Source organism: Anopheles coustani, chromosome 3, assembly GCF_943734705.1.
Source record: "Anopheles coustani chromosome 3, idAnoCousDA_361_x.2, whole genome shotgun sequence".
Taxonomy (NCBI): domain Eukaryota; kingdom Metazoa; phylum Arthropoda; class Insecta; order Diptera; family Culicidae; genus Anopheles; species Anopheles coustani.
Genome location: NC_071288.1, coordinates 19,778,266 through 19,804,020, shown reverse-complemented (window position 1 = coordinate 19,804,020; position 25,755 = coordinate 19,778,266). Strand labels below are relative to the sequence as shown.

The 25,755-nt window shown below is 48.2% G+C and overlaps 1 protein-coding gene across 1 annotated transcript; it reads left to right on the top strand.

Moving 5' to 3' along the window:
* The first annotated feature begins 995 nt into the window (after window positions 1–995).
* Window positions 996–25,407, top strand: LOC131258494 (uncharacterized). Its single transcript, XM_058259819.1, has 9 exons — window positions 996–1,041; window positions 3,609–5,248; window positions 18,585–18,676; window positions 21,237–21,470; window positions 21,550–21,977; window positions 22,056–22,366; window positions 22,446–22,604; window positions 22,675–22,748; window positions 24,963–25,407. Exons 1-9 carry the CDS (start codon window positions 996–998, stop codon window positions 25,405–25,407), a joined length of 3,429 nt encoding a protein of 1,142 aa, XP_058115802.1.
* Window positions 25,408–25,755: the final 348 nt, after the last annotated feature.

Sequence of the window (25,755 nt, the reverse complement as noted above, 5' to 3'; positions counted from 1 at the left end):
CGGTGGCAAGAATAACGATCGGTGTGGCGAGACGACCTTCGAATCGTGCACCCGAGTGGTGGAGGTGTTTTTCGGAAGTGAGACGGCGGATGAATGGATGCGGTTGGGAACTTGGATGAAAAATCGATTTTCCCGTCCATGGTCCGGACCGACGGGAAAGGGAGTGGGACGGAAGCAAGTGTTTGTGTTTTTTGATGAAGAAAAAAGTAAGATCCTGAACCGCGATTAAGGAAAGTTTGTGAGGTGTTGATGATGAAACAGCGCGAAGCGCGAGACTCGCGGCACATGCAGGGAAACTCGGGAAACGGTGCTTGGGACCCCGGGACCGGGTAAGAGGGAGACACAGACGCACAGCTCGGACTGCACTAGCGACGTTGCGTTTGTTGGCTGGCATTTGGCCTACGCGCGCACCAGCATTAGCCGCCGAAGGCTACCGAATGCGCACGCTAAAAATAGGGAAAAGAAAAGGAAAAATCCACACTCCACCCGGTGGGAGAGGGGGAGGGAGAAAAAATCACGCCGCACGCCGAACCAGATCGAAGTGACGCACCGTGCAGCATCGCACGGCGGATTTTCTCGGGCGCATTTCGCTCAACACGGCTACCACCACCACCGTCTCGATCCTCGCGCATAACATCAATGGCCGCTAAATCGTTTTCCACTGTGGCCTGCTGCCGCTCAGTTTCCATCTATGACTGTTTGGCCATAGTTTGCTTTAGCTAATTTTAAGAGCTTCACGGTGCCAAAGGAAGTGCTGACGGCTATGCGAACATCATTAAATAGTTGTGCAAAAGTGTTCCACAGCCGCTAGCACTAGGCAGCATCGAATGTGTTTTCACAACGAATGGTTTTGCTTTTCAGGGCTCAGGGCTTTGAGGTAGTTGTGTTCTAAGCTGTGTGCGTTTTAAATCTCTTCGCACTGACCGTTTGAAGGGAGGCTGGTGCCGAATTTAAAGATTAACTTCCGACCGAGACCACTACCATCGCAAGCCTCAATGAATGACGCTTTCGACTTTTACTACCAGCATTTGTTTCTTTTAAGTGAGTTTTCTATAAATTTACCTTAGCGTGCTCCTCTACCCTGCCTCCACTACAGCCTTATCTAATGTCCTTCCTTTCCCGCCGATGGTTTGTTGTAAAACCTCTTGAAGTTTCCTGTTTTCTGGCACCCCGGGAACTAGGCAATAACCGAAAAGGGTTTCGTCCTTAAAACGTTAACTTTATCGTGCACTACGAATGCCCTTTCGTCCTTCTTTGTGTGACTATCGAGTAACATTGTTCCGGGAAACAAGAACGATTGCCGCTAATCCGCTTTCTTCCCGTACAAAGTTCGAACGAAGTTCTAAAGCAAGATTATCCTTCTTATCGTCGATTTCTTAGGGAAATAAAGAGACTAGTATTGGAATTGGAGTTTCCGATTCGTTGTTGAAAGTTTGTGCTAGTACGTGCTTGTGTGCGCTTTGTATGGTACAGTGAAGTGTTATCGTATCGCCATTCTAATCCAATCCAATCCAGTAGATGAAGTATTTCTTCAGTCCTTCTTTTGAATGCCGGTACCAATGGAAAGCAGCAGCGTAGAGAATTTTAAATAATCTTTCGGGTAATTAGAAATGGAAAATATAGATATCTTTTCTTTGTTTTTTTATTTTATCAAGCTATCGACCTTCCGATAGTGTAGCAAAACGTCTTCTGCATCTGTCGCACATGTGTGCGTTATATATATAGTTCGACTCATTTTATATTCCTGTCGCGTTCGATGTGTTTCCAATCGAATTTTCATTACTTTTTCCTTCAATAGTCAAAAATGGTTCCATTCCTTCCTCTCCCTTATCATGTTCTGTAGTTTTTCTATTCGTGTGTTTGCGTGACTGTTTTTTTGTGTTTAACAAAGTACAATCAGTTTTGATTTAACTACAATTCTTATGGAGTTTACGTGCCCTAACATTTACCGCGATAATAACCCAAAATTTAACGATACACTTTCATCATTATTTGCATTTATTTGTGGGATTTTTGAAGATGTATGTAAACATATTACAAGGGATATTATAAACGATACAAGATTGGATGAAAACGACTAAGTTTGTGATAGTTTTCCAAAAATTGGTGTCGATGGATTTTCTCAGTGGAACAACAGCGAAACAATGTTCGCCAATTGTATTTCCCACACCACTAAACCGTTTAGTAAATGTATAAAAAACGCCACGTTTTCTTAATGCACCGTGCCGAGGATTGTCGAGGCGATCGCTTTCCCAAAGACGCAACCGGTCAACAATGGGCGATACTAAAATATGGATACTAATCAATTTTCTCACACGTGTGTTTCATTTAAATTTATGTTTTCTCCTCTCTTCTCTTTCTCTTTCACTCATTCATCTGAAGGCAGCTATATTAAGGTGTGTGCACACATTGTTGTCCCGCTATCTCTGTATCTATCTCGCTGTGCGTCATAGGCCGTTCATTCGGGAATTGATGTGTTTTCTAGTAGTGCCTGCCGTGCAAATAATGTAACGTGCCCGAGAGTGAGCTAGAAGAGTAGAAGGAAGAGAGTAAAAAAAACAACAACAACAGCAAACCATTCGGAAAACAACACCCTGCATATACATAGTACACAAACATGCGCACGAAAAATGGCTGATCAAAGTGCTAGAAATGTTCTAAAAAGATGAAGCAAAAGCTAATCCTCGGTGTGCTCTCGGTGTGAAATCAAGCTAATACCTACCTGTGTTCTATGCGTGTTTGTGTGTGTGTGCCACGGCGATGTAGATGGCTAAACAAACCGCAGTGTCCGAATCAAATGGCATCCTCGATCCGAAGGATCGCACTGGTTGAATGATCGCGAAAATTGCGCTTAAGGAGTGTACCAAAAGAAAGTTCTACCAAGAATCGCTACACTAGTGTTTATTCTGTGTGTGTGTCTGCGCGTCGTGCGTGCGGTTTGTTGTGCCTTTGATGTGGAGGAAGGGAAGAGCGTGTGCTTGTTTGATGCTTGCTGGTGGCTGGTGCTGAACCCGATAACCACAAACTGGCCGCCTGCCCGTTTCCCCGTGTGCGACCGCGTTGGTTTCGGTCCAGCCTCTAGTGTTCGCCGCACGTATCATAATCATCGCCTTCTGTCACTAAACTACTTGTATCACCGTGTTCGGATCGCACCAAAAAAACGCCATCGCGATATCATCAGTGTCAGTGATAACAGTGTTTTGCATGCGCCAAAGGAAATACTCACACACCGCGCAGAAGATAGCGCTGTAGCGAGTGATCCGATGCACCCGAATTGATCGCCATTCTCTTTTTCTTTCCATCTCCGCTTCCCACGGGCACGTTGTCCTTCCGAATCTCGGTGTCGGTACCGTGTACGTTCAATGGTGCGATACCCGATCCTTCGCGTCCTTCGGTGACGCTACTGCTCGGTGCCAACAACTATGAACATTTCCGGCCCACTGACGACAACAACGAAAATGTTCCGGTAAAATCCAACCAACCAACCACGGGCTAATCGTGTGATTGCGTGTGAAAATTGTGTGCACCGAAAACCGAACGCTATCATCGCATATACAACATCATCCCCCGTACGCACGAACCCGGCATCTCGACGATGGCCACGGCAGCGAAGCAATCGTCGTCGTCGAGTTCGCCCTCGAACTCCGTGCGCACGTTCGTCGAGGGCCAGGAGGATCTAGACGCGATCGCGAAGCAGATCTCCGACCACGCCGAGGCCATCTACCAGACGTGGAAGGCGCGCGGCCTAGCGCCGACCGAGATCCTCAACTGCCACACCGGCGACGGTGCCGAGCATGCCTTCAGCCAGGCACTAAACCCGGCCAACAACTCGTCGACGGTCCCCCCCGGTAGCGCCGGCAACACCGGGTCTCCGTCAACACCCGGTCCCGTGGGGCCTCCCGGTGCCAGCAGTCCCCCGCAGCAGTTGGTTGGGGGATCTGCCACGCCGGCGGCTGGCGTCGCCGAGCTACTCGCCAAGGCGCCCAACCTGTCGAACAACAGCCTCGAGCAGCTGGTGAGCTCGTTCGTGAACGAGGACAAGGCGCGCATAGCGGCCCAGCGGCAGCAGCAGCAGCGCGTAGGCGGTATCCGCGCACCGTCGGGTACCAGTTCCGCGATCAAGAGTGTGCTGCAGAAGTTTGAACGTAACGGTGGTGCCATCGGTGGTGGAAGTGAACCAGTGAGTGTTGGTGGTGGTAGTGTGCTGCCGAACTATCAGCGACCGAGTGCGGGCAATGGCACGCCGAGCCTTCTAGGGCACAACAATAACAACAACTTTGCCACACTAAACAAGAACAACGTGCCGGACGTGCTGAAGGATACGATCGTCGAGCCGAAGCCGGTGGGTGCGGCGGTACGCGAGAAACCACAGACCCCGGTGAAACCGGAGCACCTGCTCAACCATGTGCCGAGCTGGCCGTTGAAGAATCGTGTCGTCAAAACCGGAGGCGCCGGTTCGAAGGTGAGTGGTGTGGGCGCCGGCGGTAGTGTCGGCGGCTTTCCCAAGAACACCGCGGATCTTATGGATGAGGTCTCGCGGGAGGAGGAACGTCTCATAAACGCCCTGAAAACCGGTACCGTGCTGAACAGTAGTGATAGTGTGCTGCTACCGGAGGTGATCACCTCCACCCTGCCCGATCGGGACGTACCGGACTACGGGTCGGTCGTGGACCACCGTGCGCAACTGAGCGGTGGAAGCGGTAGTGCTGCCAGTGGTACCCATAATACTACCGGTGTCGGTGCCAGTTACAGCTCCCAGCCGGGACCTACAGCGATGGTGACCGCAGCGGTAGCAACCAACGGAGGCGGCCCGACGATGGTGGCGACACCAACCAACGGGTCGGCGGTCACGAACGGCAATGGCACGACAAATGGCACCAGCAACGGGACCACCAATCACGCTGGTGGTGGCCCTGCGGCCGGTGATGCACCCAACGTCAAGCACTGGAACGGTGTGCCGATGAAGCCAAACCACATACCGATCCTGAACATCCACCAGATCCGCGAGCAGGAGAAGCTGTCCATGAACTTCACGCGCAACGTCGCGACCACCCGGTTGCCGAAGGACTTTGGCCGATCGGGCGCGGACGACGCGGAGAAGAAGCTGGGCCTCCAGCCGAAGACCATACCGAGCCCGATACGGCCGTTCTTGTCGCGCGGGTCCGTCGCCGAGCGTGTGCTGATCTTCGAGAAGTGCCCGGAGAAGGCACCACCACGGGAGCGTGCGAAGGAACCGGTCAAACTTCAGGTGAGTCGCCCATACCTCCATGGTGTTTCAGATTTATCCCACACAAGTGGCCAAGTGGTTTGGTGTAACGTCTTCTACGGGAAATGGTACTCCGTGCTCCACCTGAAACGATCCGGCATGTTTGTCTATAGCTCTCAGCTCATGCTCAACACAAACAGGCATTTAGCTGCTAATGTGTTTAAACCGGCCGTTAATTGACTATTCACCTCCTCAAACTTTCCGCCTCAGCACAAACACACACACTCTTATACCTTCCGTTGTCGGCGCTCCAGTTCGGTAGCCCTTGTTATGGGCCATAAACATAAATTATCTTACCAAACATTAACCCAATTAACGCCTATTTGTCAAACGTTTCTCGCACTGGCTACACAACGGGCAACTCTGGCCTAAGTTGGTCTAAGAGCGCTTGTCTCTGGAGTTGTTGCTCCAATTGGAATCCTCAGGGCGGGGAACCGGGTGTGTCAATCGAATTACACAGCCAGTTGACCCATACGGGAGGGGGGGTACCGTGCACAAAAGTGTGTGGTCATCCAGCACTATGCATTGTAGAGTAAATTGTGGTCCAGGGTCCCGGTTAAATGACTTTATTTAGCGTGGCGGATCGCTTTTTTCCCCGGGCCATGATGATGATGGCAAAATGTACAAAAATGTGGCCTGTTTTTTACTCGGAGTTGAATAGGGCTACAGAGATGCTATCGGCCGTGGATGCTGTGGAATCCACTGTTACCGGCAATTTGCGATCCCTTCTGTATAACTCGCATGCATTGTCGGCTAGGTACTTTGAATGATTAACCGATGGATAACCCAGTCTCCAGTGGCTTTGACAAACCTCGGTGCGGACTAGGAACAGCTGAATGGTTGTCAGATAGACTGTGGATTGAATGGGAGACGCTTGATTCGTAAGCATTGTGTGTCGATTTCAACATGCACTCAGAGCGAACGTCAAGAGTCAAATATGGCAGCTTGTTTGTGCCATCGTTTGTCAGAAGTCGTTTGACCGAACGACATGTTATGGTAGCTACTAGGCTTGGATGCTGCCCTCAGCTCGATGGCAGCGTTTGGTGTGCGGTCGATTGGTATAGAGTTCCTTTTGTTCCGTAGGACGTCTGTCATATTTTGATAAGGTGATAGAATGCGCTTGGATGACCTTGGCTTTATGATTCGCGTGTTCTCCCCGTTTCCACTGGTGCGGAGATTATACCACCTACCTTAATTAGCATACCCCTGCTAAACATGGCCGGCGTTGGCATTCTATTGTCACACCCAGTCGTCGGATGTGTTTCTCTTTCCACTACGGTTGCCAACTTCTCCGGCGCAGCGTATAATCATCTGCCTCCGGTTGCCGATCCAAACACACTCCACGCCATTCTGATGCCGCTCGTTCGCGTGGTCGATACTCCTTGCCGCAGTTCCGCCGGGTTCCGGTGTAAACAAAAGCGCATCCAACCGCAAACCCGTGTTTCGTCCCCGTCACCACCGCCAGTTCGCTCTCTCCGTCGTGTGTGACGTTGCGATGATAAACATGACAGCCTATTAGCCATTTTGCGCTTCGCTCGTCGCGTGTGCGCACTGTTTGCGTGTGCGCGAAATGTAGGCCAAAAAAGTGAGATTAGATGCTCTCCGATGTGGTGTATTACATGTGTTCCCAGTGGAGGTTTGTTGTGTTTTTTCACGCGATTCACTATCAGCTCTTCGCCCATTCCCAATCGGAACGAAGCATCGCCCCGGTATGAGGTTGTAGAACTTTGCTGGCTGGTCTCTGAAGTGGATTCTCAGCTGCCAAAGTACGTACCAAAGCCATCGTCTGACCTTGCACGCTCAATATCCATTAGAATTCCACGATCTGTGGTCGGCCGTTGTGCAATTCCCAAGATTTTCCTTCGGCAACCGCTTCGCCATCGGTAGCGTGGCTAAAGCAACACCAATTTGACTGCCAAATGAGGTTTGAAAGTAAAATGATCATTTGCTTCCCCTACCCACTTCCTCGAAGAACAGCAACGTTTAACGCTCGATGGGGGCCAGTTTCGGTGGTGTATGCTTCATTTCCATTTTCATCCGCCATTCATCCGCCGTACGCGTACTTCACGCCGGCCCACCGAGAGTGTAGCCCCATTTATCGCAATCCCACCGCCGCTCGTTCGCTTCAGTCAGCATGTGCCACCCACTAAATTTGCTCTTTCGTTCAAGGTTACTGGCGCACACAATGCCGGCCACAAACCCACCCCGCGCGAAATAGGGGATGAGAGACAACCGTAGACGAAAAGCAAAAGCAATAGAAAAAAAGGCGAGGGAAAACAGTACGGGTTTCGTTTTCAATTCGGAACCAAAATTCGGACCGACGGGGGGCTAGATTGCCGTGTTCGTGCGGTGGTTTGCTGCCTTCGCATCACCACACGCCAGCTTCCACCACCGACCGGATGGAGGTGGCGTTTAGGTGTTTAATTGTGCGACTGACGATGGCCACAATCGGTCACGGCTCTCTGGGCCTTGAAATCTCTCGGTCCCAAGAGCGTGGATGGTGTTTTGGCAGGCAGGCAGGCAGGATGATTATGCGTGTGTTGTTGGCAGTAGTTCTGGTGGTGTATTTGTTCGGCGTAAAGTTATATGCTATGCTGTCCGCTCGGGCCTAGCTTTGAGAACATGCTACCCGCGTCACCGTAAAGGGGCGACCTTCAAGAAATTACCACCCGGCAAGAAAAATCCCCACCGCAGGTAGAACAACGTGTGTCTAGTTGTCTTGTAACACCCAAGAAATCATGGGAAAAAAGAGGGGAGGCCACAAAGAAGTAGAGCATGGGATTGTAAGTTTCTGCCGGGCGTATTAATATTTATTGATGTTGTATGCAATAGGGGATTTAAACGGTCATAAATTACAGATATGACCGTGGCGTGGGAACGTTTGGCGAAATAGCGCGTTTTGTTTAGCCCCTACCGGCGCTAAATGACGGTAAGCATGCAATCAGGAAGCTCCAATGACCCACCGGAAAGTGTTGACTTTCCGATGCGACTGTTTTAGCTGTCGATTATGTTAAGCTCACTCGGTTTTTCCAAATCAGCCTCAAACTTTTTCGTTTTCCCCAAAACCGAATAAGGCAACTTTATTTTGACGTCTTATTGTAGACTTGAATTTTGATAAATGCCCTCCTCAATGTAATCAAATATTCAATTTAGCATCTTGCCTTCATTGAGACGCTGCGTGCACATGCGTATAATTTTTTTTGTTTGGTTAAATATGCAAACCAAGTGTGGCCACCATAATGCAGCATACTTTCTATCTGTGGATTGTTCATTTACCAAAAATTTTTTGGTACCCCAACTTAAGTCCATTCGCCTGCAAAAGGCCTTATTTTTAACGAACGCAAAGAGCATCTCTAATTTCGACACTTTCAAACGTTTCGTCACGTCTTCGGGTGAAACTGTCCATCACTGTCCCGCCCTATTTCCTGGCGTCTCGTCTGCGTGCGACGTGCTGCTTTTCCCGGAATGAATTCTTCAATTCATCGCACGCTAATGAGCATCGCACCGGGCGAATGTCAAAATGTTGTCTCGTTACAATAAACCACCCCGCTCCTGAGGGTGGACACCCCCGCCCGCAACCCACGACCGAAAGGTTGTGACCGAATGCCGCCGCACTTTCTACCTCAATGGAGCCACCTCAAATTAGGCCCCCAAATGGGAGTCGCCTTCGCCGGCTGGTGGTCGAAGGAAGGGTTTGGTGTCTGACTTTCGCCATCGACGCAATCGGTGGGTCGAGTTGTGCCGAGTCACCCCGAGCCAACCAACTCCCTTTCGGTGGGCACTTTCATTTCATATGCGGCGGCATGCATTTCGCTTTGCTTGCGTGCGTGAGTCGTTTGTTTTCCTGCTGCGATTTGCATCCGCCTTAGTTGAACCCGCTTTCGGCGGCGGTGTTCATCAATTCATCGATCAAAACAGCTCAACCACCCAGTCGTCCCCCACAAAGGTGGCAGGAGGTTCAGCTCTGAAGCTGGTCTGAAAGGGGTGGGGGGGTTCAAACGAGGTTGGATCAGTTTTTCCACCCCTTCGTCGCGATCCATCCGTCGTTGACGCACGTGCGGCATCGAAAGGAAATGATAATTTCTCTGCAATTGAGCGTGAAAACTGCCGCGGAGAGAAAACATGCGACGCGTCGAGGGTGCGACACGGTCGGTTCTACTTGCCTGCATCGCCACACGCGCAGCTTTCCATGTTTGAACCGCTTTGAGGGGGCAGAGGGCTGTATGGAACTGGAACGACATCGGGAGGGGGGGGGGGACGAAGATCCTCCGAAGGGACGGATAAATGGTGGTCTTGTTCCACGGAGGAAGCAGAGCGGCCAGAGAGTGGATGTGATGCTGATGTGAACGGAGCTGAAAGGCAACATATTCTGCTCGGATCCACTCCTCCCCCACCATCCTTCACCATCCTGGTGGAAAGCATTCGCGCAAAGCTTCACGTTTTCCAAACCGTGGTGTGTTTGGTTGTGCGTAAAGGCAGTGATTAAAAAACGTGATCACTTACGGGACGGGAAACGTCGAGCGGGTGGCGGTGGACGCGGGGAAGTGAACAGAACTACGCAATGTGTGCCGTATGGGGCGGATTTATGGTAGCTGCACACGTGTGCGCACGCATAAACACGCGGGCAACACGTTTTCATTTTTTCGATCGCCCCGTGCGTAAGTAACGCACTCCATAAGCTGTCAGGAAGTTGGTGTCAGTTGGTTTATCCACACTTTGAAGTTCCTCTCTTCTTCGTTCAAGCTGAGTGTAGGCATTTCGAGAAGTTTCGAGAGAAGAATTAAATCAATGTTTTTATTGGTTACTGTGCGTTATATTCATGAGGTGCGGGACCATTTAACAGCGGGATAAGGCAGAGTCTTGAGGGACAAATGGGTATGATATGAAGTAGGTGTAGCCTTCGATGGCCTTTGTTGGGCAGCAGGCAAGTATGCTGGTGACCCTGGCTGTCCACCTGGCGCGGGCCCGGTAGTGTAGGTTTCGTACGTTGGGCTTATGCGCTCGCCCTAGAAATGAACCTCGGAAGGTCAACCACCTTCCATCGATTCAGCCGAGACTGGGATGTTCCTGGAAAAGAAAAAACAAACCCAACCTCCTGGAACCCTGTGGAAAAAATATGCAAGGCTTGGCAAGTGGCACGCACCGTGCTCCATAAGGGCTGGGCGTGAGTGTGTCTGGATGTAGGAGACTGCATCCCGAGTAATGCTGCTGGCAGACGAGGCCACAGACGGTTCCCCACGGCCAACAATGCACCATTACGAGCATCCCACGTCGACTAATTGAAGACTCGACGGTGAATTCGTCTGCATTTCACGGCGAACCAGCCAAATGACGTTGAATTTGTAATTGTTGCCGGATGCGTGTACTTGTGAGTCCGTGTCCGTGGTGCACATGGTGGAGAGGTTCGCGGAATAAATGGACCACTTTAGGGAGCAACGTCGGGCCGATTTAGCTGTCAGGGAGCTGGTGGTGCTCCCCTTCTCGGACGGTTAACTATGTATACTGTATTCTGTGTGGGCAAACCGGTTAATTCCCGTCGCAGATAGACTCCTACGAGGGATGTGCTCTTCATAACTCATGGTATGTGCGGTTCAGCATATAAAGACACACACCAGAATTCATCAATAGATGGAGCGCTCATCACGGAAACGTAATCCCCCGAAAGGTATGCGCCCTTTCTTTAGACCTTAGACCACAACGTACAGAGCCTTCGCTGGGTGAACAACGGGTGCCGTTGACCGGTTTCGGGGAAGAAGACTTCCCTGTCTGACGGCTCATTAAAGTAATGCCGACCATAAATTAGAGGGAACTGGTTGCGCATGGGTGCGTCCTGTCATGTTTGTGGCATTTGAAGAACCACATCCACCGCGTGAAGCTGCGGTGTGTCCCCAAGAATCGAAAGAGAATAATGTAAAGGGAAGGCCTGCCACGTCTCTCACCGTATCTTGACGAATGGTATCTTTTATGCCGATTGATTCTTTTTTGGGATGACAAAATGAACCATGGTTCGCGCTGGATATGGGAAGTTTGGGGCAAGATTGATGGTGTCAACCGTTGTCTAGCCTGTATGATTGTTGCTCTTCCGCTGCGATGAGCTATGGGTGACTGGTTTGGAGATGACTAATTGATGGGAAGGTGCGTTGAATATCTCCTGAGTAAAACACACCGATAAAGGAAGCTGAGAAATCTTTTCTCATTTTAACTTTCACCGTTTTGAAGTGTTGAATGATAGCGAATGTTATGAGTGTGAGTTCCTGAGCTATAATTTTCACTTGATGGTATAATCCTGCCAGAGCTTAGGCTTAAAACTAAACTTATCCGAATATGACTACAGCTGTTTTTTCATTAGTTCGGTTTAGCTGAGCTGCTCCATTCACCAAACTAAGCTAATTTCCAGCCACATGTTACGTAAGCGATTTTGGGCATTAAAAGTTTTGGACAGTTTGAAAATGAGTTTTTCCCCACGGAGGAATAGCTTTTTTTGTTGCGGTCTGCATCCGTCTTTCCGTGCATGTCACCCGCTGTGGCGTAATCGAGTATGTTTGGTGTTAAACCTCTCGCCAACCGCCCTTTGGTAGCCTCCCACAACCCGAAGTGAGGATAGTCAATTATCATTATTACTCGTCCGGTAATTGGAGCAAGTAGCGAGCGGTCCCGGGATTCTGCTCTCGGGATTCGTTCACATTCGGGTCCAGCGAGTTTGACAGGCGATCTAAACCCATCTGAAGGAGGACCGGGACCGGGTGTGTTGGCTGCCCTTTGGCCCCACGACATTCCTTGTTGCGTCGGCCATTGTCGAGCGGCGGGTTTTTGGTCGAAAAATATGTGGAAAGTATGACCAAACCCGAACGCCAGGCCGTACGGCGTACGGCGAACAACACGAACGTACCGAGCCCAGGTCGTGGGGCGTAGTTTTGGGGCGTTATGGGAGCCGCCAACAGGGCTATAAAGTTTTATTCGTTTGCGCAATGGTCAGGGATGGCAAGGGAGAGCGCGCTCGGTTTTGGTGATGAGAATTCCGAGCTAGGTTACGAGATCATCGGACGAACGAACGGAGCAGGAGGAACGGTGTGGGGCAATAAAAGCAAGATTCGTACGTCGACGTAACCGTTTTAGTATCCCCGGGTACCTCGTAAAACCCGTAAGACCCACTACCATCGACGGGTTACTTCCATTCGGTCTTCGGCCCTCTCTCGCCGTGCATCTCACGGAAGACTTAGTTTGCGTATTCAATCGTACCCGGCCAAGTACTTGACGACTTGAAGTGTGGTTTTTGCCTTCTCCATCTTCAGTCGACGTTGTTGTCTCTTCGGTAAGGGTTCAAACTTTTTGCTTCTGGTGTGCACGCCTGCCCCACGGCGTGTGGCCCGGTTTTTGTACCTATCGTTTTACGCGTCATTGAGCTTTGCTCTGATCCGTGATCGTGTAGACACTTTTTTTGTTATGAGGCATTGGCACTCTCTACACACATTCCACTGGCGGCGGTGCACATTCTCCGTGTGCAACCCGCGAGCCGGAAAAGTGTGCAATTACGCCGCCTTCATATGCCGCGGCACGACGGTTTCGTGCACGACGAGGTACAGTTGTCGTCGCCGATGGGTAGGGCTCCGGAGTTCTCGGGACAGGTTCTGTACCGAGATTGCCATCGATACCGCAGGCAGGTTGGCGCACACCTTCACTATTGATCTTTGAGGCTATGGTTCCCCTTTTCGTGAGACTCCAGTATAGGACGGTCACCTAAGTAGGAACAGTACAACAGAATCTGTGCATGTCTGTACATAATTTAGTATACAGTGTATACATTGTAAATTCGTCGTGGCTTAATAGTTGTAATGATTCGGGAACTTGCTCCTCATTTGGACGATGAGGGTCTGGGATGTGGCTGTTGAACTAGTTGGAGTGAATGTCCATAATACATACCAAGTGCAGTTGCACCAGTATCCGAATCTTCGAATACGGTTGATTGGAATGGATGGCGAAGCGATCGGCCTCAACACGGCAAGTGGTATCCGGGGATACTATAAATACTACTGCCGCCGCCGCCGTAACAGCTGACCGGACGCCCGAGCTGGCAGATAGTTAAAATCCCTGCACTGCACGAACGGCAGTTTATTTTTCGCTCTCCCCTGCACACGACAACAGCAGCCTCCGACCGGGCGCTGCTGCGCCATTCGGCGCGATAAATCGAGACGAACCAATCCCCCCTTCGGCGAATGGACGTGTTTTATGACGATTGTGTTGTACCGAACTCCGCTGGTTGCCCTCGCTGCAGTCGAATTTTACTACAATCGGCCCCGAGGTGCGGGAGTGTCCCCGGTTGCCGGTCGAGGGTGACCCGCTGACATGCATTCACTGTTGATTGATCAAATGCATCGCGAATGCACCGACGTGTTATGCTACCGGTATGGGGTATAATTTTCTTGGTCTTTGTGTGCTTTCAATTAGCAGGTTTTATATTTATTTATGACAAGCACACATTGGATCAGCAGGTTTGTGAAGCGAAGGGACAATGGAATCGAAAGCAAATTTAATTGCTTGGCCATTACTTGTAGCTAGCTTACATCAATGTGGAACTAGGCCTTTGTGATGCCATCATTTTGACATTTTTTAAAACACTTGAATTGTACAATCAACTATAATGCAGCTTTAAAAACCAAGTCAAATTCAAGTAAACCCTGTAATGATTGAGTGTAGAGTAAATAGCAAGACACCGGAAAAGCGAGAACCTCAAACCGTTCCGGAAACACTCTCAACTGTTTACCATCCCATCGTTCCGCCGTATTCCGTCGCCTTCGAACCCTCAGAATTTTTATGAGAAATTCGAGAAGCCATAGGCAATTATTTATCCGCTTGAGCTTTAGCACAGTGTTTGCGGTTTACGTCTACTGGCCGGTAACTTATCGTGCGATTGAGAACAAATACAGGACCGGCAGTAGACCGTTGGCGCAGAGTACATATCCGAGCCGGTTTCTATTTTGTCTGGCGCTTTTGCGACAGCATTTAGCGGGCTGGATTCTGTTTGCTCACTTCTGTCCACAAGTTGCCAATGTGATGTTTTTTTTTTCGTTCTTCTTAATCGCTATTTTTGGATAAGAATTTCTAGATGTCTATCCGGGGTGAGATGATGGTGTTGGGGTATTGTTTACTTGATTGTTTCACACCTGAAAATCTACACCGGAGAAGGCATTCGAATGAACTGTTGATCTTTCATTGTTCCTTATTCGTGTTGTGGCTGTTTGCAGTATCGTACGTAAATTAATCTCCTCTTACCTTAGAAGAGAAAAGCTCGCGCGAAGAACGGGAGAATTCCTGTCGTGTTGGGCACTTCCGTTGGTGATGGCTTTATTCGAAGTCAAAACTTCTTAAAAGGAGAAAACCACAGAATTTATTTTTTTTTCATATCGGGCTCGAACACTTCACATTAGTTTGAGCGATTGGCATACCTGTTTCAGCCGACCTGGTGGGTGTTTCTTGTGGTTGATCTTTCCGCAGATACTGTCATCAACGTCAAGCTATCGACTAAATCTGACACAACATTTAGTTTGGGGTAAAACATTTCATTGAAAAAGGGAAAAAAACTGGCTTCAACCGATCCAACATTTTGGAATAGAGGACGATGAAACATAAACGTGTTGTAACATATACCGGAAACTAAATTAGCTAGCAAAAAGTGTGTACTAAAATGGATTTCAGTTGTATCTGAAAAGAAAAAAAAACATCAAAACACGATTCTTTCGAACCTCGCGGAACTGACCAGCGGGCGTGTGGTGCATTGCACAAGAAATGGTTTTTCATTTTGGTGTTCCCCTCAGAAGTCACTCCACCGAAAAGAAATCAAAACGATCGCGCACAGCGTTGCGCATGAGCTCCTTGGTCCCGTATGCCTTATTATTGCACCGAACAAAACCTCCGCCGGCCAATCATCGAAAAGGGTGATCGGGGTGGATCGATGGGCAGCCTTTTTGTGCTGGGTATTCGGTCGGTTATGTTTTCCAACGTTACATCACGTGCAAGCGTGCGTCTCCGAGGGAGGAAGTTATCGTTCTGCACGAATGCGCTACAGTTTTGTATATAATTTTTTTTTGTTTTGTTATTTTACTTTACCATCACCCTCCCTTGTGTCTCTGCCCAACCACTTTTCTCGGACCTCCAGCAGCAGGGACCACAATTCCATCTGGGTTCAACTTCGCTCGGGGGGCCATTTAACATGTTACACGCCACTGCCGGTGCGTTGTTCGTCTTTTTAAATGTGATTTATTTGAATGTTCGTGCGATGTAGTTCGCCTCGCTTCGACCTGCCACCGGTTCCGCTGGCTCTCTGCTTTCTCGCCCGTTGTACAGGGAATTTCTTGCTCGGAAATGGTAGTCGGAAAACACTCGTAGGAGGTTTTCCACGCCAGTGACGAGAATGTGTTGCGCTCGAGGGCATGATGGTAAGCCTCATCGACTGGCGATTGCGGAGCGGTATTAAGCGTGGGATAAACTTCGCTTTTACCACCCCGAACCGAACCGGTAAGCTGATGGATTGGAAATGGAGAAGCTAATGTGAACTTCTGATTGCGGCGTTCGCAAAGAGGATTTGAAGTCCCCTGGTCGATCGCTATTGGGAAAGGCCAAAGAGCATCAGTTAGTCGGTGGACCACAACCGTTAGTTAGGGGACGCTTTAAATTACCCACCCCTAATCCGTTCGCCAAAGTCCATCGAACTGTCCGAGCGCGGTTTTTCGTCCGCTTGTTGCCCCCTCTCGTACGCAAATACCTTCCACTACCTTCCGTACAAGGAATTTTGACGCGTAGCATGCAAATGAGACGGTAGCCGATGTGCGCCGACGATGGAGCCGGGTTTACCCCTCATCGGATGGGCACATTTCACCATCCCGGGGGGGTGTCTGCCGCCCCGAAAAACCGCACCAAACCGCGCGCGCACACACATGCTTCTATGCTGCGATACGCATGATCGGTGATGTGCAGCGATTTGCTTTTCTTCATCCAACGTTTTTGGCACATCGTTCAAGTTGGTGGGTTTCGTGTTTTTTTTTATCTGCAAACTATATTCCATGGTTTGCGGTTTTGCTTGTTTATTTCAGTGGGTTTGCATAAAACTAATATTAACATCTCAGCTTTGGCAACAAATAAAATTGATGGTTTTAGGTGTAGTATTCAACATCGATTGTTTGATTTACTCACGGCTAAAGAAACACTCTAACGAATTAGTCGTATGTTACTAAAAGACCGACAAATTACATTTTTGACCTGTTTATTATGTCCCTGCATTTACGGTGCATCATGCACCACGTGTGCTTTTCCTTTTGTTTCCTTGTATCTTGTAATTTATTGTCTCCTTGAACGTTGTGTTTTGACTAGCAATTTACCAAAGCGATGCCCTTTCTTTCTCTCTTTCTTGTTGTGGGCATTTGAAAGGCAGCCTATAGAGATGTTTATTTATCGGAATGTCTTCTGCCTTCATAAGGCACCCATACACAAACAGATGGTCATCGCGAATCGCGATCGCAAAAGTCAACGAACCAGCGAAGCGCGCTGCAGGTCGCAAATGTGGATTTATTTGTTAATATTTTCTTATGCGATCGTTGACACTGAGAGTCGGTGGTAAAATTAATCGAACGAAACCGAATTAGTCGAAGGGAGGATTTTATTATTTACGTTAATTAATATAAACAAAAAATTGATCCTTGCTTGTTTTGACGAAACGCATGTCAAATTACCTAAATAAAATATTTATTCTTTTAATTACCGAAAGAGACACGTCAGCGTGGTGATAAATCTCTCCTCTAAGCATTAAACATTTTCCACTTCTAATATTTCGAAGTAATGTGAAGTGAATTGGCTCGTTTGGTGCAAGGTAATGGAAGAACTAATGTGTAATAAAACTTCGCTCCATCTGTGTCCATAAACATGGGAAATTAATTATATCTTGAAGATAAAAATCGGCCAAAAAAGCCAGGTGCCAGAAAAGAGTTCAGGAAACCTAATATAGCATCGACCAACGGGAGGTGAATATGAGAACGCGCGGGTATGGATTAGTGTTGCCATACTGGTGTGACCTAAAGGCTGATGGAACGAACACTGCCTGATTAGTTTAACACCATCACCATGTGTGTTTTATTGGTCGCCGTTTTTATAATATTTTTTTGTTGTTTATTTTTGTCGAACCATCTTCTTCGCCGACCCCAAGACGTTGTGTGCCACCCTCTCCTCCCTCTGGTGTTTGTCACTGGTGGCGTAGGTTTGTGTCGTCATTTATAAACATGTTCCTTCCTGAAACGCTCCCTAAAACGTGCTCTCGCTGTCGTTTCATTCTGCGCTGCAGTCCGTCCGATTCGTAATATTCTGATTTTTCATCTTGGGCTTAAGGTTCTGTTTTCTGGGTCATTGCATCTTTCAATGCGTGAGGGATTTCGTGCCAACGTAACCCGTCGTCATCCGACGATGTGGTTGTGACGAAAGAGTAAATGTGGTCGCTCGCCGGAGTAGCTTTCCGCGAAAAACATAACAACTTACGTACCCGTTACTGGATTGAAAAAATGTCTATTTTATGTTGAATCTGAACGTGAAGCTATACGTGGTGCGAGCGTTGGTTTCGGTTTCGTAATGTGTTTGGTACCGAAAAATGGAATTGGGAGGTTGAATTGCTGGGGTATAGCAATACATAATTTAGAAAATTATATTTTCAACGTAGGATCATTAATCACTTTGATAAACGTTCGCTTTTAATCATAAAGATTTGTTTTTGAATATCCTAGAGTGATTTTCGACATCGTACATTTATATTGCTCTGGTCGGTGTCATATAAAGTTTAAAATTAAAACCTCCCCACTCGCACACACGTCATGGCGCGATGGTGCATCGGCGTCATATTTGATGTCATCGGTGTCCTTCCTGACTCGCGTGACACAACAACACCACCACCAGCGAGACCGCGAGATCGGTTGTCACCGGTATCCGGTTTATCTTAATTTTGTGGCGCCTTCTGGTCGGGCCTCGGCGGGTCTTGGCAGAAGGTGACAAAACTCATCACTGTCGGTCGAGGGAAACGAAACGAACTAATTGATTTTGTCGTTGGCCTCGGCCGCTGTTGTTGATGGCTGTTTGGCAAAAGGTTTGCCGAACCTTTGGGTATGTTTTTGTTTTTTTGTTCTTCTCTTATGCTTCGTGCGTTGTTTGCTGTTTGCCTTCTTACCCGTGTTTCAGCGAGATAAAGCAGATTTCCTTTTTGCGCGGTTCTTACTGATATCGTATTTTTTTGTCTATTTGTTTACTTTGTTTTCCTCCCGCTCGTCAACCGCTTGGGCGCTCGCAGTCCAAACCCGTCAACCGGCTCGTCCCGCCAAACATCCACACGACGCTGCAGCGACATCTGAAGAACTCGACGAAGGCCCCCTACATACCGCAGTAAGTATTGCGCCGGCGAGGACCGTCGATGTCCTGGCGTTTCACGTTTTTCATGTCTGCTAGATTTTTGGTTTTTATTTTGTCTTCTTAGAGCCATGGTTTTTAAAATTTTTTGTTGACTCAGTTCGTCCGTTCTTTCTTCTTTGGTCAGTGCGCCAATGTGTGGTGCTCGAGAAGCGGCGTTCCGAATCGAACGACCGCCGCCTACACACAAACGAAATTTACATAAACAGCAAGCTTAAACAGGGCGCTCGAATGGGTGTTCGAAAGTAAAACATCTTCACCGTCAACATCCGCTCGACTCGTCGGGAGCGCATCTTCGTCAAATTAACCGCACTTGAACCGGTCCCCGGGGAAGGAGACCCGTAAGCATAATTGTAAGCATGCCGCCGGACCGCTGCATTCCTTCGGTCGTTACGTAGCAATCGTCAACACCAACGCAGACTCCGATATTTCTTTTCGGTCGTCCCAAAAACTCGCCGCGTAGTTTTGTAATCGGGCCAGCAGGGAAAAAGAATGAAACTAGAAAAAAATATAAGTATATCGAAATCGAGAGGTGTAGGTGGCCGCAATCGAGGAGACCGGTTTCTTCGCATACCTACCGCCCGCCGGTATTCTTTACCTTTCTTTGCGGCGGGACATCGTCAACGGCGGCGGCAGGGTTTGTAAGCGCCACCCGATCCGTCGACGGCCGGTCGGTGGTTGTCCGTGCTTCTTCTAATTATTCCTTCTGGTCAACTGACCACCACATCGCCGTAGTGACGGACTGAACGACGAATGTAAATAACACCGGCTTTTTCATTCTGTGGCCGGGGCAGGAAGCGAGTGAATTTGTGTGGACCAAGCTGAAAAGCAAACAAATCCGTCAAGAAAAGCGTCTCGGCAAACATTACGGAGGGAAAACACCTTTTAAAAAACGTCACACTCGGTCGACGCACGCAGAAACAAGGAGGAAATGTTTGTCTTGGGCATTTTTGAATGATTTTGGGTTTTGTTTTGCGTTTTCTCTTGCGATGGTTTTGAACGAAGAGCACGGTAGTAGCTTGGCTGCGTTCTCGGTTTTTGATGCGTATATTTAACTGATACTTAACATTTTCATATTTGGCAAACGCTCTTACGAGTGACATTTTATGCTGGGCTATCTCTCGGGGACCAAAAATGTTAGAAGAAACTGGTCTTAAACTCGTGCAATTTGATACACCCGAACCATCCCAGAGTACTCTTGACCGACGTTCCGGAAAGCGATGGTTCAGGTTCCACGGTTTGCGGTTTTTGGGACAGTTGGAAGGATTCTTCCCGTTCCACGGTGCCGAGCCCGGTTGTTTTTTTGTTTGCCCGAGCGAATTCCTTTGCCGGATTGTTTTTTTTTTTGCGCCGGTTTAGATCGCTTTTCTGTGATTCTTCCTAAAAAACAGCAGATATATTTCAGCTCGTATTAGGACGCCAAAGCAGCAAAGATTATTCTCTGTATCATTCTGAGTGGCAAAGTGGTCTTACCATATTCTGCCACAACGATTCTACTTTCTCATTTGGAACAACCGAAGCAAGCATGAATCTACGTTTGTTGTGGTTCCTAATTAACTTTCACGAGAGACGACATCGCTATAAATTGTGATCTCTTACTGAACGCCGAGAAACTAAAATTGTCAATACAATGAATACCGTCACGAAAACAACTCTCGTTCGGCCCCATTTCGACGCCAACTTTATTGAGGGAAAACTTTCCGTTTCATCCGCCACACTTCCCTCGAGCCCTGATGACAACTCTGTCGTCCCCGTCTGGCTCACCCAAGAGGAAAAAACGGGGGGGATTTTTATGACCCAACAATGGCCCTTTTTCGATCTAAATTAAGTCCCATCAGAGATCATCACCAACTTTTTCTCTGTTGCCCGTTGCACCGCGGCCTCGGCTAGCTCGCGACAATCTTCTCGACCCCTTAGGGGTACTTTCGTTTACCGGGACTTGGTTGGACCATTCCCCTTTCCCCCTCACCCCCGGAACTGACCGGGGGAAATATCAACGTTGTTTTTGGTCCGCGAGTCTGTCGGTTCAGCGTTCGGCAAATGTTCACACCCAAACTCACAAACCAACCCAACTACGGATAGCCGATGTTGGTTCTGTTTGGGTGTTTATAGTTTGCTTGCTCACTTCGCTCGGGTGGTAATTTATTTGCCGTTAATCTACGCGCTGTATGCGACCACGGCGTCCCACATCCGACGGGCAGAACTGTGTCCGATGATGGTACGGGAAATTTTCTTCATTAAAGACCGACAAATGACTTTTTCTCTTTTTTACCCCTCCCCCGTCGATGACGGACACAGCGGATTTGGCTTGGGACGGGACGGGTCTTTTTTGTGAATGAAATTGTTTGGCGAAAGGTATGCGAAAATGTTGGCACCTTCTCTACCTTCGGCGGAGGAGGGACACTACTCTTGGCGGGTGAAACTTTAATTTACTTGGCATTCGGTTTACTGCTTTTCCAAATATTTCAAGTGGTGTGAATTTAACTATCCTCACATGCCATCTGACACCGGTCTTGTGCCTCTTCCCACCACATAGATTCCACTTCCCGAATGGCAAGCCCCCGCCAACGATTACGACGGAAACGACGATGCAGCGGTTGGAACAGGTGTTCGACAAACTACCAAACTACGAGTGCAGCCGGGACAACTTCCAGGTGATCGTCCAGATGTGCCAGGTACCGCAGTACTGGCGCCTGCCGCTGTTCATGTGTACCCCGCTAACGCCCGGTGGTTGCGTCGATGGCGACAAATTCCTTACCTTCTGGCGACAGTAAGTTCCCGGCAACTTGAATCCACCGGTGGGTGGGAAAATGAAACTCATCTTACCCCATTTTCTGCTCCGTTCCTAGAATGACATCTGTCTGCCATGATGCGGCATCGCGCTTCGTCTACATCATGTCCCGGGGTGACCGTTCACGGCCCTACATACTACCAGAGGACTTTGCGACGCTCATACAGGATGTGGTGGACACCCATCCGGGGCTCGCCTTCCTGAAGGAGGCAGCCGAGTTCCACTCACGCTACGTGCACACCGTGATAGCCCGCATCTACTACAACGTGAACCGCAGCTGGACCGGCAAGATCACGACGACGGAGCTGCGCAAGTCGAACCTGCTGGACGTGATCCAGCTGCTGGAGGAGGAGGAGGACATCAACCAGATCATGGCGTACTTCAGCTACGAGCACTTCTACGTTATCTACTGCAAGTTCTGGGAGCTGGACCGTGATCACGATCTCTACATTGACCAGCAGGATCTGGCCAGGCACAACGATCACGGTATGTAGCTAGCTCGGCTTGTTTTGTTTTGAAGTCTCTCTACGCTAGCTAACGCCATGTTGGAAATGTCTTCTTCAGCCCTGTCATCGCGCATGATCGAGCGGATCTTCTCCGGGTGTGTGACGCGAAGCCCGCGGCGGGGCAACAACAACCCGATGATACAGGGCCCGAACGGGCCGAAGATGTCGTACACCGACTTCGTGTGGTTCCTGCTGGCGGAGGAAGACAAGTCCCATCCGACCGCCATCGAGTACTGGTTCCGCTGCATGGACGTCGACGGCGACGGTGTCCTGTCGATGTACGAGCTGGAGTACTTCTACGAGGAGCAACAGCACCGCATGGAGTCGCTCGGCATCGAAACGCTTCCATTTGAAGACTGCCTGTGTCAGGTAGTGTAGTGGATTGGTCCGCGTATGGCCCTTGGTGGTAACAGAGTTGCCGTTTTTTTTTCTTCCTCTCTTCTACCAGATGTTGGACATGATCAAGTGTTCCACTCCCGGCTGTGTAACGCTGGCGGATTTGAAACGATGCAAGATGACCCCCATCTTCTTCGATACGTTCTTCAACCTGGAGAAGTACATGGAGCACGAACAGCGTGATCCGTTCGCACAGCGTGAAAATGACGATGTAAGTTGAACGCCGGAGGGCGGATTTAGGCCCCTGGACATGATCATAATTCCGATTTCATTGATTTTAGCTCTCCGACTGGGACCGATACGCGGCACAGGAGTACGAACTGTTGGTTGCCGAGGAAGGAGGAGACACGCAAGGGTAAATAATTTCACGGTTTCCAAGCTTCAATGACTTGCTCCTATTTCTCTTTCTACTATTGCTTTTCTATACTTCCTGTCGTTCCATCGTTTCAATCTGTTCGCTTTTCCGGAAACGGACTTTTATTCTGTCCTCTGCTGCGATTTCCGCTCTCCTGAATCTATTCTTCGTCCCCTTTTCTCTATCTCTCTCTTTCTCTCTATCACTCTCTAACTCTTTCTTTCTCTCTGTGCTGTTGTACCTATTGTTCAATCTGAATCCTTTTTTAACGGATCGGATCGGATGCACTGTTCACGGAACAAAGTGCGGCTGATTTTTGTATTTATCGTTTACCGTTTTGTTGGCTATTTCAAGTAGTTCAGGTTTGGATAATCCACCAAATCGATCCCAAGCAGCGCTGACCGCTGCGTGGAGAAGATTTAGAATGGAAAATGCGTTGGGTGTTAAATTGTTATGCTTTTCTTTACCATTTAATCGAATAGTGAGTAATGGCAAATTGCACTTTGATAACATTTCTTTTCTGAACTCATACAAATATTAAGTTATGCGTATTGATTTTATTGATTAATTTTTCGCTTAAACGAAGATTATTTGCCTAAGTCTTCTAAGTAAGTGACAGATTTGAGCTAGATTCTAGAGAACTGTATCAGCTTTGTTGAACATATATTTGTGTGTAACATTGGCATTCGGTTTTTCAATCACATCACCTCTCTGGACGGTTTAAATTTAGGTCTTTCCTGGCAAATTTCTTCTTTTCAACTATCCACTGTCGCTGCGTTTCTGTCTCTATCTTTGTACCCTGCCGTACATTTCCTAGAGTCCAAACCTCTATCTCTACAACATGTAGTTAGAACATATTACTATTAAGATTATATGTATTGTTTTGTTTTCGTTTCGTCTACAACTTTTCTTGTTTGTTATTTTGTGTTTGTTTTCTTTTTACCCGTTTTTCTTTCTCTCTCTCTCTCTTGTATTTTTCTTTTCTACACTGTTGTTGAATTACACCAATCTGTTTACCCATATACCTTTCCACACAACACCACGCGACACCACGTTTCGTTCAACAATACACTACTGATGGTATGATTTTCGTTTGGTGTACCCTTTTGCGTTCACGGTGAAGGGAGGAAGAAACCCGATAGGGATAGGTGAAGATGAGTTTGAAGAGCAATATGTTTAAGGGTAGCACACTACTAAGGGGTAAGAATCAATGGACCCACCGTGGTCGTGTTCTGATGTTCACTAAGCTCCAGCAAAAAAAAAAAACATTCGCATAATCCACACTACATACTCCACACGTCGAAAATAATAGACTGCGTTCACATTAAGCTACCCCTAATTGGAAATTAATGTCACTGTGTACACCAGCGCCCTTCTACTTTCATTGCATTGTGTGTGCTGTAAGGCATCTAGGTGAATAACAGACCCGAGATAATAATACATTTTATTGCTTCTGCATCTGTTGGTTTATTTCCCATGTGTGAGGTTTGCAAAAAATTAAAAATAGAAATATGATTGCATTGGAAGAACAACGTCGATTGGACAATCCTGTCCTGATAGTCCACCATTATCCATTCCATGGTTGATCGTATCGCAATTCTTCTATGATAAGAAGAATGGATAAGCCAGATGTTTTACCGCAAGCCGGCCTACAAATTCCCTGTGCTACGTGCGTGTGTTTTAAAGTCTTTATGTCCGTCCTGTTACATGATGTATAATATCTTCATCCTTTAAGCTTTTGCCACCAGCAGTAGTAGAACCTAAGGTGTCGTGTTCGTCCCCGTTCGTACCCGGTTTTGTTGTGTACCTGAATGTTGTGAGTGCTCGAAGAGAATGTTGAGTGTGTGTGTGTGTGTGCCTGCGCGGTTGACTGCATTTCGGAACACAGAGTGAATAAGTGATTTTCTTTTTTTCTTTCTCTCTAAATTATCCCTTTAACTCTTCCACTAATGATACAAACTTAACACATTCCGGTAATTTACCGCGCTCCACTGCTAAATGTGGTTTAATTATGCTCAAAATCGAAATTCGAACACAAAATGTGCCATAACAAATTGGTTCGCTGCATTCACTAACCTCATCAAACACAAATGCTGCCGGAACTGTACGAAAAAAAACAAAAAAAAACTGGGAATGATTGATATTCCGCGAAACAAATTTACAAAACTTTTTGTTGCAAACTAACCACACCACTTCCGCCGCTGGGCTCATCAGCCATTGCTACATCTCGTCCCATCCCTTGCTATCGAACGTGATGGACACGGCCAGAACTCGGCTGCCGGTGCCGCCTTTGCAAACCGGTACTCCCGGTCCGTCGGCCGGACGCAGTGCGTCGTCCACCGTCAGCACCGTGCACAGCACGTCGGTGTCCGCCACGACCGTGCACCACGCGCGCTCAAGCAAAGGGTCGAAGGTCGGCGGTACGCGGGCCGCCAATGTCGGCATCACTACCAGCACTACTAACTGCGGCCCCCAAGCTAACAACAACGCTCGCAAAACTATGCATATGCCAGAGCATGCCGCTGCTGCCGATGTTGCTGCCGCTGCTGATGCTGCCGCCGGCCGAGCTGCTGCACCAGAAGCAACGTCGCAATCGAGCCGCAAAATGATGGCACTCGACAGTGATCTTAATACATTTTATAGCGCATTTTTGGTGTAAGTAACTAACCGTCCAGCACTTTCTTTCCTTTCTACTGCCCTACTCGCTCTCTTTTTTCTGTCTGTTACTATCTCTGTCCTAACGACGATCTATCAAACTTTTTCTTCTCCCTTCCTTTCCCTATCATCCTCCCTAACTCTATTTCTCTATTTTATTTCCACCAAGATGGACTCAATTTCGTTTTTCAGTTTGTTATCTGAGCTGATTTTATTTGATTGACTGTTAATAGTTGACTTTTGCATCGAGTCACCTTCCGAAGGTTCAAATTTACCTGTTACTTTCATACTTCTCGTACCTGTTACTAGGCCTCGGAACAATCACTTATTTCGTTGTGTGTACCATACGTTG

Bases quoted from the DNA above. Each gene is read 5' to 3' on its own strand.
- LOC131258494 (XM_058259819.1), top strand. From the start codon at position 996: ATGAATGACGCTTTCGACTTTTACTACCAGCATTTGTTTCTTTTAA. The intron at 21,471-21,549 runs GTAAGTTCCCGG...CTCCGTTCCTAG, and splicing joins TTCCTTACCTTCTGGCGACA to AATGACATCTGTCTGCCATG. The intron at 21,978-22,055 runs GTATGTAGCTAG...TGTCTTCTTCAG, and splicing joins GGCCAGGCACAACGATCACG to CCCTGTCATCGCGCATGATC.